Here is a 19,442-nt window from a genome sequence, read left to right on the forward strand (position 1 = left end):
TAATCTCAGGATCTGGCAATGCACAACAGGATCAGTGCTCACAAAATACATCCTAATTTGAGCTAACATTAACTGTTTGTCTACGGATGATTGTTTGCAGTTGCGGTGACACATATTTAAGCCACACAACCATTCCTAAGCAACTGCATCTGGGTGGAGTGAAAGAGTATGGCCCTCACTTAGATGCTGCTTTTCAGTGAGGTTAACTCTGAATCAATCACTCACCTTACCTGAGCTTAGTTACACATTTGTACCAGTGAGCATACGACTAAGGTTGTGGCTCTAATTCAATGAAAAATGAACTTGTACAATGTACTTGCTCAGTAAGTTTCCCCATCTTACTTCCTTTTAACACTTTTAAATTAAAAAAAAATATCCTAGGGATTCATTTCTATAGTTATGGTTCTCTGTGTGTAGATAGGAGAAAGTCATATAATACCCATTGTTTAGATTTATCCCATGTTCTTGCTTGTGTCTGTTCTATTAATTAGAGTGCCCTCCATAAATTACCATTATTCCTTCCCTGTCCAGCTCAAATATTACCTTCCCAGCAAAGTCTATCAGAATTAACTGGCAGATCACCTGGGTTTCCACAGTACCTTTTAAACGATTTTATTACAATACAGTAAATATTATTAAACTGTTGTTGTAATGCCAAGTGGATTCCCCTCGCTTTGATAATTTTTCCAGTCTGGGATCATTTTTCAAAATAAAGAAAATAACGAGACATATGTTAAAAGAATTTCTGGAAAGGCAAGATCTTTTGTTTTTATGTTAGAAAGAGCAACAATAGTTTTAAAATAATACATTATTAAAATAAATAAATATATGAATGCATGTACATTTAAAATATAGTCATTAGTGAAGGTTTTGTGATCAAAAATTAGTTTTTTTGGCAAGAAAAATTAACATCTAGAAGTGTAACAAAGTTATATTATGTAGTATTGTATACATTTGACCAGGACATTGATTACATATAAAAATGCTCAGTATTTGAATCTCATCATAATATAAACAGATATTTTAAAAGAACACAACACAATAGAACTGCGACAGTTCAATTTTTTTAACAAAAACATTCGCTAACTGCTGTCAGATTAATTTTATGTTTTATAACATAAAAGAGCCTACAGTAGCCGCTATTGGTTTCTTTGATTAGCAGTTTAGAAACACAAGGTAATAAAAAATTAATTTAATTTACCTTAATAACCAAATCAAATTTCTGGTGAAAATCTCTGTTTACGGGCTCCAGGAGGCTAAGTTCTGCTGTCCTAGGATGCATATGGAAAAATCGTGGGTAATCCTCCGGAGTCCCTGAAAGACAGTGAGATTTCAGTATTAATTGAGAACAAGAGGTAATACGTGTGTGTGCTATATCTGTTTTCCTTCATCAACCGAGGAACAAAATCACAATTTTGTTAGTAAATTAAGTTTCAAAATTATGCAGTCTAGGGAAAGGAGACACAAATGTAGTATGTAATTAATTAGCTTATGAGTAAGAAAGATGGAAAATATTTCTTGTTTGGATGGTTTTCTAAATATCTTTTATTAGGAGAGCTCTTTAATTAACTTGAAACTTCATCACATGAAAAGAGATATTAAGTGTCGGGAGAGCAAATTTTGAATTATAAAATTGTGTTTTAATGGTGCATAAATCTTAATTATGGTCTGCATGGTCTTCTACCATATCTTGTAATAAACAAAGACTAGTAATTTGTACCAAATATCAAGCTGCTTGAAAATTAAAATGAACATATTCTGTTCCAGCTGGTAAAATATTTTTCTAAAGGCAAGAATCCAGCCAATTACATCAATCATATTAAATCAAAATACATTGATGATACTGTTAATGCCTGCAGAGGATATTTCTTAAATACAGGCATTATAGTGAATTGAAGCACATTTCTTCCTGCAGAAATTTTCTTCAATTTCATTATCTTCCTTTGTTTAACATGATATTCTTTGTCTCAAAGTGAAGAAACAGTAGAAGTCATATCATGTAACTATGGAATATATTATGCATTTGGCAAAACAGTAACTGTAAGAATAAAATAACTATGGCTTCCAATTATTAAAGCCTACTTTGTGCTAAATGCTTTATGTAAATTATCATCAATAAGTCTGTAAATCATTCCCATTTTACAGAGAAGGACTTGAGAACTTTGAGATATTAAATAATGTGTACAAGATCAAAGGGACAATGTAAGATAGAGCTTGAATTCAAATCCAGGGTGCCAGAAGTCAGACATATCAAAAAATGGGTTAATTTCTATTACTTCTTTGCTTCAACACTGAGACAACAAGAGAAACTCTCCTGGGGCATTATGTGAGAGGAAATAAAAAAGTTTGCCAGTACAATAGACTTGAAAATCCAGAAATAGTCAAAATTGCACATGACAATTTAGCAGATGATAAAGGAATCATCTCCAAACAGTAGGGGAAAATGGATTTTTGAATACTATCATTTATCAAATAGAAGAGCCATACAGAAAATGATCAAATTGCATCCATTCTTTATACTAGTGTAAATCTCAAATGGAGAGGATATTCATATAAAATAAACAATAAAACAATACAAGTGCTAGTAATAGATGAAAACACAGATGAATTCTACTATAATGTGAGAGTGGGCATATCTCTCCTAACTATGGCTCAAAATCAAGAAGCAATAAGGGAATAAAGAGATAAATTTGATGACATTACAAAATGGCTTGGCAAGACACAATAAACAAAGTAAAGCCACAAGTGACAAGCTAGGGAAAATATTTGCAATTAACAACAGATGAAAAATGTTCAAATCCCTAACATATGTAGATTTACAAATTAGGAAAGAAAAAACATCATCTGTACATTAAAAAAAAAAAACACAAAACACTGTGTGAGAATAAAAAGAGTTCACAGAAAGAGAAAGGTAAATGACTCTTCATCATATACAAAGATGCTCACCTTTATACACAATAAGAAAAATTCAAATGAAAACCACAATGAAATTCCATTTGTTACTTGTTAGATTAGCAATGGTCCCAAGTGGACACTCCACTCTATTGGTGAGCCTGTGAGAAAAAATGTACTTCCAGACATTCCTGGTATTATTAAAAGAGTGTTACAAACTTATGATGGAAAATCTGGCATAGTATATGAGAACGATATGAGTATTGGGGAATTCTGAGAAGATGATATCAGGAATCTATCTTCATGTAAACAAGAATTGGCAAGATCTTTCTGACACAGCTATTTTAGAACTCCAGAGTTTATTTCAGTGTTCCAACTTCTGGAGTAAGGTTTGGACAGTAAAATATGATTAATTTCCATCAATTACAACTCTTAGCACAGTAGCAATTACACATCTCCTACCCCTCTGCCACTTGGCAGGGAGCTGGGCTCATATTCCTGTAGCAGCTTGCACACTGCTGCTGGGAGTAATTATGGGCAAAAAGGACCATGTCCTCTAAATATCAGAGATCTGTGCCCTCATCAGTGACTGCTGTTTCTAATCACAGAGATGCAGGTGACTATTGTCACACCCACCCTTCCTGCTGTAAGCCACTCCACTTAGACTGAGGAAATTTCCAGGGAATTCAAAGGGCTAGCAACCTTTTTACCCTATTCTTTTTTCTCCCTTTTTCCCATTGGAAGCCAGGCATTAAAAGCAACTACACATGGAGGGAAATTAGCAAGTCAATGTGCATACCCAGGGGAAGTCATAGCTCAGAAACTACTTGAGAAGACCCTAGGTTTACACCTCAGACTAGTCCTCAGCGCAGAGACAGACTCCAATAAAGAAAACATATATACATGTATACACACACACACACGTATACATGTGTGTATATGTACATGTATATGTATATGTATATGTATACACACACACACTAACACAATTAAACAAAAATAGAAATAAAAACCAGTAAATTCTGGGAAGGTGAAAAATTCTGATTTCCAGAATTACCACATTATTAGATTCAAACTTCCAGTTTTCAGCAACAACAACAACAACACAGGGTATATACAACAACAGCAACAATAACAATGACACAGGATATACATAAAAACAGAAAAGTATGGCCCATTCAAAGGGAAAAAAATGAATAGAGATTGGCCCTGAAAAACACCTGATTGATGAGTTACTAAAGACGTTAAAACAGCTGCCTTAAAGATGTCCAAAGAACTAAAAATAGATGTAGAGAAAGTCAAGAAACTTATGTATTAATAAAACGGAAAAGAGACAGATAACCTGAAAAGAAACTACAGGAAACTATAATAAATTCTAGAACTGAAATAAAAAGTTTACTAGAGAGGTTGAAATGCAAATTTGAGCAGGCAGAAGAATCAATAAACTTGAAGCTAGGGCAATGGAAATTATTGATGCTGAGTAACAGAAAAATAAAAAAAAACCATGATTAAATAAAAGGGAACAGTGCCTAATTGACCAACAGGGCACTATTAACAAGACCAACATACACATTGTGGGAGTCTCAGAAGGAGAAAAGAAAAAGAATGTTTGAAAAAATAATGGCTGAAAACTGCCAAAGTCTGATGAAAGATAGAGATACAGATATACATCCAAAGAGCTCAATGAAATTTATTAAGATAAATTTAAAGAGACTCACACCAACTCACTTCATAATCAAACACAAAAGACAAAGACAAGAAGAGAATCTTGAAAACAGCTAGAGAGAAATTACTCCTCACATACAAAGGATCCTCAATAAGATTATCAGCCTCTTTCTTATTAGAAACTTTGGTGGCCAGAAGACAGTGACCCTATTTATTCATAATACTAAAAGAAAAAAAAAATGTCAAAAAAGAATTCTATACCCGGGAAAACTGTCCTCTAAAGTGGCAGAGAAATTAAGACTTGCCAGATAAAAGCTGAGAGAGTTCATTACTACTAATCCAGCCCTGCAAGAAGTGTCAAGGGAATCCTGCATGTTACAATGGGCAGGCACCAGGCAATAATGTCCAGCGGTAGGGGGAAACAAAGATCTCGCAAAGGTCAATGTATGGGCAATCACAAAAGCTGGTATTATAGTACCAAAGTCTGTAACTCTAATTTGTGATTTCTACATAATTTAAGAGACTAAGAAATTTAAAAGAATTATTACTTTATGTTTTCAGGCACACAATATATAAACGTGTAATTTTGTTACACAAATAGACTAAAAAGGTGAGGATTTAACTGGAAAAGAGCAGAGTTTTGCATTTTTTTTTTAAATTTCTCTCAGAAAGAGAGAGAGAGTTCAGGAGCAGGGGAGAGGGGCAGAAGAAGAGAGAGTCTCAAGCAGACTCCATGCTCAGTGCAATGCCCACTGCAGGGCTTGATCCCCTGTACCTGGGATCAGGACCTGAGCCAAAATCAAGAGTCAGACACTCAACTGACTAAGTCACCCAGGTGCCCCAGAATTTTATATATTGTTAAATGTAAGCTGGCATAAATTTAACTTAGAGTGTTATGACCTTAGGATTTAAATATAATTCACATGATGAAGACAAAGAAAACAGTTATAGAATACACACAAAAGAAAATTAAAAAAAAACAATTTAAACACTACAAAAAATCAACTAAACACAAAAGAAGACAGTGCTGAAGGAAATGAAAATGAGAAAACTTTAAGACTATGGGAAAAAAAAACACAAATATCAAAATGACAGAAGTCCCTCCTTAGCAGTAATGACTTTAAATGTTAATTAATTAAACTCTCCAGTCAAAGACAGAGATTGACCAAATGGATTGAGAAAGAAGCATGATCCAACTATATGGTGTCTACAACAGACTCAGTTTAGATGTCAAGACACAAACGGACAGTGAAAGGCTGACATATGCTAGACCTTGAGGGCATTATGATAGATGAAATAAGCTCATCATAAAAAAGATAAATACCACATGATTCTACTTATATAAGTTACTTCGTCACAATCACAGAGACAATAGGTAGAATTGTGTATTCCGGGGGTCATGGGGAAGAAGAGAATAGGGAATTATTGTTTAATGTGTATAAAGTTTCAGTTTTATAAAATGAAAAGAGTTGCAGACACATCCTTCTAAATGTAATTAATATCACTAAACTGTATACCTATAAATGGTTAAGATGGGAAACTGTATGTTATGTATATTTAACGACAATTAAAAAATTGAAGAAAGTCATAGTAGCATCTATTTTTGACCCAGAAATCCCACTTCAAGGAAATTTTTGCATTTTCATAATAAGTAGTCACCATTTAAATACACATCAAGAGTGGTCCGGTTGAGTAAATGATGACACATCCTCAAGCAGATAATAATTGAAATGTAAAAATTAATGATAATTTTCTTTACCTATTACTATAGAATTATCTTTAGTTATAGAAAGTGACAAAACAACTTGGAGAAAAGTGCATATATATACTAACTTTTAAGAAAGAGGAGCATACACACATACAAATAAAAGGAAATATATACACATAAATGTGTATATATGGATGTTAGGAAAAATGATAAACTATAACATTAAAAAAGTGTTATGTATGAGAGAAAGAGGGAATGTTTTGAGGGAATAGGCAATGAAGCTAGATTAAACGAGCTACACCACTGTTTTTTTTTAAATTTTAGAGCCATATGAATATTATATATCATTATAAGACATTGAATGTAAGGACATCACAAAAATAAATATTAAATTTAAAAATCTAAGTGTTTGGGGCACCTGGGTGGCTCAGTCGGTTGAACGTCCGACTTCGGCTCAGGTCATGATCTCACAGTTTGTGAGTTCGAGCCCTGCATCAGGCTCTATGCTGACTGCTTGCTCAGAGCCTGGAACCTGCTTCAGATTCTGTGTCTCCTTCTCTCTCTGCCCCTCCCCCCCTCACGCTTTGTCTCACTCTGTTTCTCAAAAATAAATCAATGTAAAAAAAAAATCTGTTTATTCATTTGGTGACATAAATACAAATAGAAAACGACCATTCCAGACAACTTTCAAAGACAGTACCTTAATGTCTTGTTCACAGTGTAATGTAGCTCTACAACAACTGAAATTATAAAAACAGAAACAAAAACAAAGAGTCTGTAGTAATAATATTGTTCATGTTCGCGTTGTTAGTCTAAGATGGTTATGGGAGCATTTTGCCAGCAATGAAATGAATAGTAATGTGATGTCTTAACTCTATCACTCTGTGTTAAAAACTAAATTCTTATCAAAGAAAATTGGATTGCCATGGAAATTTAAGGAAATTTATGCCTATTTCCCAAGTTTTTATATCGTGGCCATGTAGGAATTTATAATCGGTCCCAGTCAAATGTTACTGCTGAATAACATTATAACCTCTCCTTTGGTAGAGCAAAAGCAATTATGATATACAACTTATATCCAGATGATTTTCAATGAAAACTTTCAAGTGACCCCTGAATGTTGAGTATCTTACAAAAGCCAGGCTATTATTGATGTATAAAAATGTTTCCAAGGACAGAAGCGCATGTCTAAGTTCAAGGACCCTACAGATCCACTTAAGTTTCTCATTTAGAAGATGTGATATTCATTCCACTTAGCAAAGCTATACTTAATTCATTTACAAAAGCTGCTTCTTGGTTCCAGTTCAAGATGGTGATATGGGAAGACCCTGAACTCACATCCTCCATGGAACACACTGAATTACACTTATTAAGAGAACAGTTGCTCCTGAAGAAGAACTGAGGGTTGACTGAACAGCTACTGAACAACCATAGAGAAAGAACAGCAAGAGAAAAGCAAGAGAGACGGAGACACAATAAGGAAGGGACTCCCCTCCCCCATTGCTGCCAACGGCAGTGGAGAGGGACAGTACTGAGGGACCAGGAATAGAACCTTCTGTCCTTGGGCACAGAAATAAAGCAGTGGTTTAAAAGAGCAACTAGCATGTAGAAGACACAACATGAGAACTCTGGAAAGCAGCAGAGGAACCCTAGAATGCTGCCCAGGTCAGAGGGACTAGAGCAATGATAGTCCCTGGTTCACATTCCCACCCCACCTTAAAAGCCTAAACAGGAGCAGAGTCCAGACCCCATGACAGGTGGGTCCAGTCATCTCAGTGAGCTTGTGACTTCAGTGAACCCAGGGTCTACAAGCTCACAACAATCCTGGTCATACTGGGGCACAGAAAACAAAGCCAGGGTTTAAAAGGGAGCTCTGAAAATGCTCTCTGGAAGCTATACGTGAGGGGTTCAGATGCCATAATTACTGGGTGCCGATGCCATAACTGGAAAGTCAGACTGTCACATAAAGTTGGCAACTGCAGCAAGCCTAGGATTTGCAAGCTCACACCAGCTCCTTGCATGCTGGGACACAGAACAAAAAAACGCTGGTGTAAGAGAGTCAGGGAACTGAAGAAAAATTCTTTCCCCCTCAATTTAAATCCCAGACAGGAGCAGAATTTAGCTCAACAGTGAGCTTGAGTCCTCAGGGTGCCTAGTGTCCATAAATCGACACCAGGCACCCTGTAGTGCTGAACACAGAAAACAAGCTGTGGTTTGTGGGTTTTGTTTGTTGTTTAATATTTATTGTATTATTATTATATGTTTTTTTTTTTTACTTTTTGTTTTTACTTTTTAAAATTGTCTTGCTTTATTTTGGTTTCAATATTTTTTTATTTCTTCTTCCTTCTCTTTTTTCTTCTTTTTTCCTCATTTTTAATTTTTTCTTTTCTTTTCTTATTATCTTTTCTTCCCATTTATTCTTTTTGTAAAAAGCCATGGTTTAAAAGTGTAACTAGCATTTATAGTCACAGCTCCAACCAACCATTAAAATTCACCAAGCATACATGGTCTGGATAGGGAACACTGTACACAAGACCAGTTGTTCAACTTTAGGACAATTAACTTTTTCCCAATCCGTAGAAACACAAACAGAAAGTCAAATAAAATGAAGAGACAGAATAATCTGCTTCAAAAAAAAAATAACAAGAAAAAACTAAAACAAAACAAAAGCAAAAACAAACAAAAAAACCTAAATGAAACAGAGATAAGCAATATACCTGATAAAGAATTTCAAGTAATGATCATAATGAAACTCACTGGGGTGCAGAAAAGAATGGAAGAACTCAGTGAGATCTTCAGTAAAGAGACAGAAAATATTAAAATGAAGTAATCAGAATTGAAGAATACAATGTCTAAAATAACACACACACACACACACACACACACTATAGGGAATCAATAGTAGATGAGAGGATGCAGAAGAATGTGTCAGCCATCTGGAAGACAGGGTAATGAAAGGCACACAAGCAAAACAACAAAAAGAGAAAAGAGTTTTTTTGTTTTTTTGTTTTTTTAAATGAGGACAGATTAAGAGACCTCTTGGACAACATAAAGTAAACAAACATTTATATTACAGGGATCCCAGAAAAAGAAGAACAAGAGAAAGGTGTAGAATCTTTATTTGAATAATAATTTAAAAAACTCCATAACCTAGGGAGGGAAATAGACATCTAAGTCCAAGAAGCACAGAGAATTCCAAACAAGATGAACCCAAGGAACTCTACACCATAGCACATAATAAAATGTCAAAGGTAAACAATAAAGAGAGAATCTTAAAAACAGTGAGAGAGAAACAAAAAATTGCCTAGAAGGGAAAACCTATAAGGTTATTAGCTGAGTTTTTAGTAGAAAGTTTGTAAGCCAGAAAGCAGTGGCATGATATATTCAGAGTGCTGAAAGAAAGAAAAAACAAAAAACAAAAAACAAAAACCTACAACTAAGCATACTTTACCCAACAAGATTATCATTCAGATTTGAAAGAGAGATAGAGTTTCCTAGACAAATAAATTATACAGGAGTTTATCACCACTAAATCAGCCTAGTACAAAATGTTAAGACCACTCATTTAAGTGGAAAAGATATGACCACAATTAGACATTAAACAATGTGAATAAAAAGATTTAAAATATGAGAACATATATATAACATGCAGAGAATGGAGTAAAAAAAATAGAAGGGGAAAAAGAAAGATGATTTTTTCTCTTTTCTTTTTTTTTCTTTTCTTTTCAGAATGTTTGAACTTGAATGACCAAACTAATACGGACTGCTATTTACTTAGGATGTTACATATGAACCTCACTGAAACCACAAACCCCAAACCTGTATAGAAAACAAAAAATAAAGAGAAAGGCAAAGAATCACTACAGATATTCACTGACCGCAAAAAGAGCAAGAGAAGAAAGGAACAAAGAATTACAAACTAAAAAACAAAAACAAAAAACAAAACAAAAACAAAAACCAGAAAACAAATTTTTTAACTGTTGATAAGTACATACCTATTAATAATTACTTTAAATGTAAATTGTCTAAATGTTCCATTCAAAAATCAAAAGACACAGGGTGACAGAATGGATAACACAAACAAACAAGACCCATCTATATGCTGACAACAAGAGACAGACCTCAGACCTAGATAAATACAGCCTGAAAGTGAGGAGACAGAAAAATATTCACCATGCAAATATGGAAGTGGAAAAAATCCAGGATAGTAATACTTATATCAAACAAAATAGACTTTAAAAGAAAGACTGTCATAAAAGACAAATAAGGACACTACTTAATTATAAAGGGATCAATTCAAGAAAAAAATACAATTGTAAATATCTACACACTCAACACTGGAACATTTAAATACATAAAGCAGATATTAATGGACATTAAGAGGTAATTTGATAGTAATAAAATGATAGTAGGGAATTCTAACACTTCACTTACATTAATACATAGATCATCCAGACAGAAAATCAAGAAAACCATGTCTTTTAATGATACAATGGACCAGATTGACATAACAGATGTAAACAGAACATTCTATCCAGAAACAACAGAATGAACATTCTTTTCAAATGCACAAAGAAGGAACATTATCCAGAACAGATCACACATTAGGTCATAAGATAAATCTCAATAAATTTAAGAAGCTTGAAATCACACCATGCATCTTTTCTAAGCACAATGTTATAAAACTAGAAATAAATCATTAAAAAAATTGGAAAAAAACATGAACATGTGCAGACTAAACAACCTGATACTAAACAGCCAATGGGTCAATGAAGCAGTCCATGAATAAAAAAAAAAAATACATGGAAGCAAATGAAAATGAAAACTCAATGGTCCCAAATTTCTGAGATGCAATGAAAGCAGTTGTAGGAGAGAAGTTTACAGCAACATGGGCCTACTTCAAGAAATAATAAAAAATACAAATAAACATCTAACCTTATGCCTAGAGAAACTGGAAAAAAATAAACAAAGCCCAAGATGACTATAAAGTAAATAGTAAACATCAGAGCAGAAATAAATGAGTAGAAACCAATAAAACAATAGAACAATCTATGGAACCAGGAGCTTGTTCTTTCGACAGATAAACAAAATTGACAAAACTTTAGCCAGACTCATCAAGAAATACATAGAAAGGACACACACACACACACACACACACACACACACACACACACACAAATGATCATTGACACCACAGAAATACAAAGGCTTATGATAGAATACTAGGAAAAACTACATGCCAACAAACTGGACCACCGAGAAGAAATGGATAAATTCCTAGAAACATATAATCTTCCAAAATTGAACCAGGCTGATATAAAATCTGGACAGATTACAAGTAACAAAATTGAGTCAGTAATCAAAGACTACCAAAAAATAGAAGTCCAGGACTAAACGGAATAACAAATTAATTCTAAAAGGCATTTAAAGAAGAGTTAATACCTATTCTTCTCAAATTATTCCAAAAACAGAAGAGGGAGAAAATCTTCCAAATACATTCTATGAGGCCAGTATTACCCAGCACCAAAAATTAAAGAGACCACAAAAAAAGATAACTACAGGCTAATATCCCTAATGAACACAGATATAAAAATCTCCAACAAAATATTTGCAAATCACATACAATAGTACATTGAAAAGATCATTCACCATGATTTGGTTGGGTTTATTCCTGGGATGCAAGGATGGTTCAATATTCATAAATCAATCAACATCATACAACACACCAACAAAATGAAGGATAAAATCATGATTATCTCAGTAGATGCAGAAAAAGAATTTGACAAGAGTTGAGATCCATTCATGACAAAAACTCTCAATAGAATGGGGTTAGAGGGAACATACCTAACATAATACAGGCCATATAAGAAAAACCCACAGCTCACATCATACTCAATGGTGAAAAACTGACAGCTTTCCCTCTAAGGTCAGGAGTAAGACAAGGATGTCCACTCTCACCACTTTTATTCAATATAGTACAGGAAGCCTTAGTCACAGCAATTAAACAAGAAAAAGAAATAAGAAGCATCCATGTCAGTAAAGAAATTAAACTGTCACTATTTTCATATGGCATACTATACACATAAAACCTTAGGACTCCACCAAAAACACTACTAGAAGTAATAAGCATATTTAGTAAAGTGGCGGGATTCAAAATCAATACTCAGAGATCTGTAGCATTTCTATACAGTAATAACAAAGTTGCAGAAAGAGAAAATTTAAAAGAAAACCTTACAATCAGATCAAAAATAATAAAATATGCAGGAATACACTTAACCAAAGAGGTGAAAGACTTGTACTCTGAAAACCATAAAATTTCACGTTATAGGTTTCACATCGTCAATTTCTTTTGGAAGGAAGGAAGGAAGGAAGGAAGGAAGGAAGGAAGGAAGGAAGGAAGGAAGGAAGAAAAAAGGAAGGAAGGAAGAAAAACAAGAAAGGAAGGAATTAAAGATGATACAAACAAATGAAAAGATCATGCATGCTCATGGTTTGGAAGAAGTAATATTGTCAAAATGTCCATATCACCCAAAGCAATCTACAGATTCAATGCAATCCACATCAAAACCCCAACAACATTTTTTACAAAACTAGAACAAATAATACTCAAATCTGTATGGAACCATAGAAGAACCTAAGTGATCAAACCAATCCTGAGAAAAACAAAGCTGGAGGTTATCAAAATTCCAGATTTCAAGATATATCACAAAAAAACTGTAGTAATGAACACAGTACAGTACTGGCAAAAAAACAGACACATAGATAAACAGAACAGAATAGAGAGTCCAGCAATAAACTCACAATTTATAAGGTCAATTAATCTTTGACAAAACAGGGAAGAATATGCAATGGGAAAGAGACAGTCTTTTCAATAATGGTACTGGGAAAACTGGGCAACTGCATGTAAAAGAATGAAACTGGGTGACTTTCTAACACATTACACACAAAAAACCTCAAATTGGATTAAAGATCTACACATGTGTCCTGAACCCATAAAAGTTCTGAAGAGAACATAGCAATAATTTCTCTGGAATTAGCCATCACAACATTTTTCTTACATATGTCTCCTAAGGCCCAGGAAACAAAAGCAAAAATAAACTGTTGAGATTACATCAAAATAAAAAGTTTCTACACAGCAAAGCAAACAATCAACAAAACAAAAAGGCGGCCTACTGACTGTGAGAGGATACTTGCAAATGACACATCTGATCAAGGATTAGCATCCAAAATATATAAAGAACTTATAAAACTCAATAGCAACAAACACAAATAATCCAATTAAAAATGGGCAGAAGACATGAACAAACGTTTCTTCAAAGAACACATCGAGATGGCCACCAGACACATGAAAAGATGCTCAATATCACTCATCACTAGGGAAATGCAAATCAAAACCACCATGATATATGACCTCACACATAAAGTAATGGCTAAAATGAAAAACACAAGAAACAACAAGTGTTGGTGAGGATGTGGAGAAAAAGGAACCCTTGTGCATTGTTGGTGGCAATGCACACTGGTGTAAACACTGTGGAAAACAGCGTGGAGATTCCTCAAAAAATTAAAAATGGAGCTACCACATGAGAGTATTTAATCAGGGAAAAGGAAAATAGGACCTTGAAAAGATACATGCACCTGTGTGTTTATTTCAGCATCATTTACAATAGCCAAGACATAGCCAAGACAGGGAAGCAACCTAAGTGTCCATCAATAGATGAAGAATTAAGGTATATATTATTTATATACACATATGTACACATACATACAATGGAATATTTCACAGCCATAAAAAGGGATGAGTTCGTGCCATTTGAGGCAACATGGATGAACTTAGAGGGCCTTATGATAAGTAAATCAGGCTGAGAAAGACAAATACCATATGATTCCACTCACAAGTGGAATCTAAAAATAAATGAGTGAAACAAACTCAAAGCACAATCAGACCTATAAATACAGAGAACTGATGGTTACCAGAGGGAAGGTGGGTAGGGGATGGACAAAATGGGTGAAGGGGAAGGGAACTACAGCCTTCAGTGATGGAATGAGTAAGCCATGGGAATAAAAATCAGAGCATAAGGAACACGGTCAATGACACGGTAATAGCGATAGAACAGAACAGATGGTAGTGACACTTGTGAGTGCAGGACGGTGACGTGCAGACATGTCAGATCACTGTGTTGTACACCTGAAACTAATGCAACAGCCTGTGTCAGCTCTACTCACATTAAAATGACAACAACAACACTAATGAGGAGATGGCTCTTTTCCCATTATAAACGTAAATAAAAATTATTTTAAAAAGGTCCTTTTTTTTCAAAATCTCTCCAAAGCTCTGAGTTTTTTCCATTTAGTTTTTGTCTTGATTTTAATCTTGGGGTTAACTGTATTAAAATTCCATTCTCTTGATATTCAATTCACCTGCTGCCCTGGTTATATAACTAAAATTTTGTCAATAATTTCAACCATATTTTTATCTATGCCTTCAAAGCACATTTCTTTTTGTTATCACATTATTCCTAGGTTGGTACCCACATGATAGATATTGCCTCTAATTTCTTGCCATTCTCTACTGTTAGTTTTAAATTTATCATTTTGCCTAATAGCTGTCCTACTTTTCATGTGCATCTTTGATTGTTCTAACTGAAAACAGTAAACTCCCCTTGTCCTACTCTCATGTCTTCCAGATCTCTTCAGGTCTATCCATCCTCTTTGCAATCTCTTTGTTGAGCTATTTCTAATGAATAATACACTCTTCTTTTCTGTTCTAAAATAGTGCCAAAAACTCTGTAATCCATCCCCCACCAAAGAACATAAAACTTCAAATCTGCTTTTACTTGTCTTTCAAAAAAATCAAAGTTACTCCATTAGTATCCAATTTCTCAATTTAGGAAAATACTACAAAGATTTTCCTGGGTTATTTTCCTGATGCATTTTTATGGCAGTGCTTCTGAGAATGTAGATCTTGGTCCACTTGCATGGGAAAAGCTAAGATCCCATCCTGTTTTGTTGAATGAGAATCCCTGAAAAGCAAGGTCAGAAATATGCACCTCTGAAAATCTCTAAAGTTTGAGAACCACCACGTTATGGTGTATGAAATGCCCATACCTTTATTTAAACCTGAAACAAGTATAAAAACCATGAACTGAGTTTTTGCTGATAATACCACCATTTTTCTGACTATGCAGATTCCAATCTCCAAATTCCTCTGACTCTTCATGTGTTGCCCATGTGATTCCTCCTTGCCTGTGTCCTCACCATTCTCTCCTCCTGTGTTTTTCTGTGGTCCTACTCTGCTTCCTCACCTAAAGCCTTGCCCTCTCATTCATGTACTGCTCTGATAGCTTCCTCAATCTTCTGACATTCCATGTGTTTATAATAACTAAGGTAACATGCTAAAATGCCACTTTAATCTCCTAATTATCTAGACAAAATTTAATATATTGTTTACTGCAGTGATGCCCAAGGTGTTATTTAGTGGTGCAATTTACATACAATTAAATGCACAGATAAGCTTCAATGTTTTTGGAGAATTGTATAGACCTATATAACCACCACCCATATTAAAACTTTAATTTCACATTTCTTTTGTCCAAAAACAATACAAAAATATGCTTAACAAATATTTACTGTTCAAGATGACACCTGCTGCTCTTGGCATGTGTATAGGGACACAGGCAAGGAGTCTTGAGGGAGGCATGGGGACTATGCAGTGTATACAGGGGGACAGAAGCACTGTCCCCTGTCTGCCTTCAGCACATGGCAGTGGGCTTGGGTTCATATCTGGCTAAAGTGACCTGTGTTTTGTAGAGTTCATTTTTCACCAAACGAATACTCACAAAAATGAATAAACAGCTGAGAACTATTTCTTCAAGTGAACCTCAGATGGAAAAGAACACTAACGATGTATGCAAAAGTGAACACCACGAAGGGACAGGATGCTCACTCCCATGCTCCTAGTACAAGGACTAAATGAATCATGCTCTTAGGTCACATCCTGAAGACCCAAGCACATCAACCCAGCCTGACAATTTTTTTAATGTTTATTTATTTTGAGAGAGAGAGTGTGGGCATGGGCACAGAAGGGGCATAGAGAGAGGAAGAGAGAGAGAGAGTCCCAAGCAGACTCTGCACCGTCAGTCTAGAACCTGACACAGGGCTCGAACTTACAAAACCACGAGTTCATGACCTGAACCGAAATCAAGAATCGGAAGCTTAACCAACTGAGCCACCTAGTCACCCCCAGCCTGACATTTTTAAACAATTTGTAGAATTACTTGAAATGCGGACTTACATCCAATGTAATTAATAGTAATCAGTACTCTATGCAACTGGTGAGCATTGAAGTTTGAACTAATGGTAATGCACGCACAATGTTTAAACATTACAGGGCTTACTCAACTATTTTTAACTCATGGGGCAAGGAATGAAAAACTTGTTCAATACAACTATTCACTATCTTAATCTAACATACACACACATAACCTGAAGTAGATTAGAGACAGCTACAAATTCTGAGCTTCCCACCAAGAAGTAGAGTCTATTTTCCCTCTTGTTTTTTAAATGTTTACTTATCTGTTTTGAGAGAGAGAGAGAGAGAGAGAGAGAGAGAGAGAGAGAGAGAGAGAATGGCACAGGGGCAGGGAGGGTGGGGGGGAGAGAGAGAGAGAGAGAAAGAGGGAGAGAATGGCATAGGGGAAGGGAGACAAGGGAGGAGGGAGGGGAGGGAAGAGGAGGGGAGGGAGAGAGGAGGAGGGGGAGAGAGGGAGAGGGAGGGAGAGAGAGGGAGAAGGAGAGGGAGAGGGAGAGGGAGAGGAGAGGGAGAGGGAGAGGGAGAGGGAGAGGGAGAGAATCCCAAGCAGGCTCCATGCTGTCAGCAAGGATCCTGATGCGGGGCTCAATCTCATGAACAATAAGATGATGACCTGAGTGGAAAATCAAGAATCTGACTCTTAACTGACTGAGCCACGTAGGCCGCCCAGTATTTTCCCTCTTCTTTTTTTTATTAAAATTTTTTTTAACATTTATTTATTGTTGAGAGACAGAGAGAGAGAGAGAGAGAGAGAGAGAGAGAGAGAGAGAGAGAGGACATGAGCAGGGGAGGGGCAGAGAGACAGAGGGAGACAAAGAATCCAAAGGAGGCTCCAGGCTCTGAGCTGTCAGCACAGAACCCCATGTGGGGCTCAAATTCATGAACTGTGAGATCATGACCTGAGCCAAAGTCGGATGCTTAATGGACTGAGCCACCCAGGTGCCCACCTCTTCTTGAATAAGGGCTAGATTCATGCTTGATTTGACCAATGGTGGCAGATATGATACCATTCCGTTTGGGGGCCAAGCTTTAAGAAAACTGGTAGCCTTCATTTTTACCTTCTAAAAAGTCAATGAGCTGCGGTAAAGGCTACAGAATCAGGTAAGCCCAGTGGGGGAAAGGGGGGCGTAACCACACTGGATGTCTATATCCCTGGCTAGCTCCCGGCTGAATGCACACATTTGAGTAGCCTCAACGACACAGTGTGAAACAAAAGAACTGCCCAGTTGATCCCAATCAACCCACAGAAATATGAGAAATACCACAGCTGCCATTTTAGGTCACTAATGTCTGTGGTTTATTGTACAAGAACAGACAACTAAAGCACTAGCCACTGTCTCTACAACTTCCCTTATGTTTCCTCAGCTTACACTGTCTTCATGTTTTGATGAATTTTGGTTCATTTCCACAAAGTTTCTTGCCCTGAACGTTATCTTTTTTTCTTTTTTTCCCCCCACTGGCCAAGTAACATAGCAAACCAAGTATTAAGAATCATAGTTTTCCCACAAACCCAGGGCCATAGCCTCTGGGCTGTTACTGGAGAAAGAAAGATACTTCTATTTGATTTAAAACACTGTGTTTTAGAGGTTCTTTGTAAGGATATTTAAACTTGTACCTTTACTAACATATACCCTACATGCCCCATTACTCTAGATAACATACTTATCTTTGGATCAATCAATGCTCTCATTTTTAGCAGATATTTTTGAGAGTTCCAGTATTTGTAGCTTATTATTCTACTCTATTGATCCTTGTAGGGGACAGGACAAGAAGCTCAATGTGTTTGGAAATGAATAGTTCTCTGGAACAATTTCCAGGGGAAGCCATAAAAATATGAACAATACTGATACTGAGTAGTAAGACCTGTATAGTAGGAGAAACATCTCCCAATAATGTGTGCCATAAAATCAAGCTTCTCTCTCATGCCTACATGATAATAATAATAATACTGCACAATACTCCAGCTTATTAGCTAGTAATAAGTTCCTGATAACAGAGAATAATAAATCCAGAAAGGAAAAGAAGAAAATTTCTGAATCAGTGGAAGTTACTCAGAATTAGAATCAACATCCTGGAAAACAGAAAAACCTGAGGGAATGAACTAATAGACTATGTGTGAGGTGACTTAGTGTTCGAAAGGCCAACATGTAAAAAAGGATGCAGCTATAAGGTATGTGGCACTGGGAAGATAAAAGAAGAAAGTAAAAGCAGATAAATGAAAATTCTGGACTCTTCCCCAAGTATTTGTGAAATCCAAAATATCGAAAGGAGGGATTTGGGGGCCCAGGACATGTTTTCATTGTGTTATCCACTTAAAATACATATTTAAATCTGTATCTTCCTCATGGCTTTTCAAAATGAGTATACTGTATGCTTGGGCACAAAAATACTAATACTTAATAATACTTATCAGAGTTAATGCATGTTTATAAAAAATATTTGAACCTAAGGTTTGTGGGTCTGATGTTGCTCTTCTTTTTTTATTTTTTCCCCCCCCAAAATGTTTCCCCCATGAGTTTGTGTGTGAATGGGGGAGGGGCAGAGAGAGAGGAAGAGAGAGAATCCCAAGAAGGCTTGGAGCTATCAGCATAAAGTGGACATGGGCTCAAACTCACAAACTCATCTGAGATCATGACTTCAGCCGAAACCAAGAGTCAGATGTTTAACCAACTGCACCACCCAGAAGCCCCTGGTATTGCCATTCTTCTTTTATTTATTAAAAAAATTCTTTTAGATGTTTATTTATTTTTGAGAAAGAGACAGAGCATGAGCTGGGTTGGGGCAGAGAGAGAGGGAGACAGAGTGTGAGCGGGAGTTGGGGCAGAGAGAGGGAGACACAGAATCCGAAGCAGGTTCCAGGCTCTGACC

General features: G+C 35.8%; 1 protein-coding gene across 14 annotated transcripts in view; it reads right to left on the bottom strand.

Moving 5' to 3' along the window:
* The window catches only part of PCDH15 (protocadherin related 15), a 926,293-nt gene that overhangs the window by 368,810 nt on the left and 538,041 nt on the right, over positions 1–19,442 (bottom strand). For all 14 annotated transcript variants that reach the window (XM_053207164.1, XM_053207165.1, XM_053207167.1 and 11 more), the window contains one exon: positions 1,202–1,314. In XM_053207164.1, the coding sequence (XP_053063139.1) occupies positions 1,202–1,314 (113 nt within the window). The remainder of the gene's footprint in view (positions 1–1,201; positions 1,315–19,442) is intronic.

The sequence above is a fragment of the Acinonyx jubatus genome, chromosome D2 (genome assembly GCF_027475565.1).
Source record: "Acinonyx jubatus isolate Ajub_Pintada_27869175 chromosome D2, VMU_Ajub_asm_v1.0, whole genome shotgun sequence".
NCBI classification, from domain to species: domain Eukaryota; kingdom Metazoa; phylum Chordata; class Mammalia; order Carnivora; family Felidae; genus Acinonyx; species Acinonyx jubatus.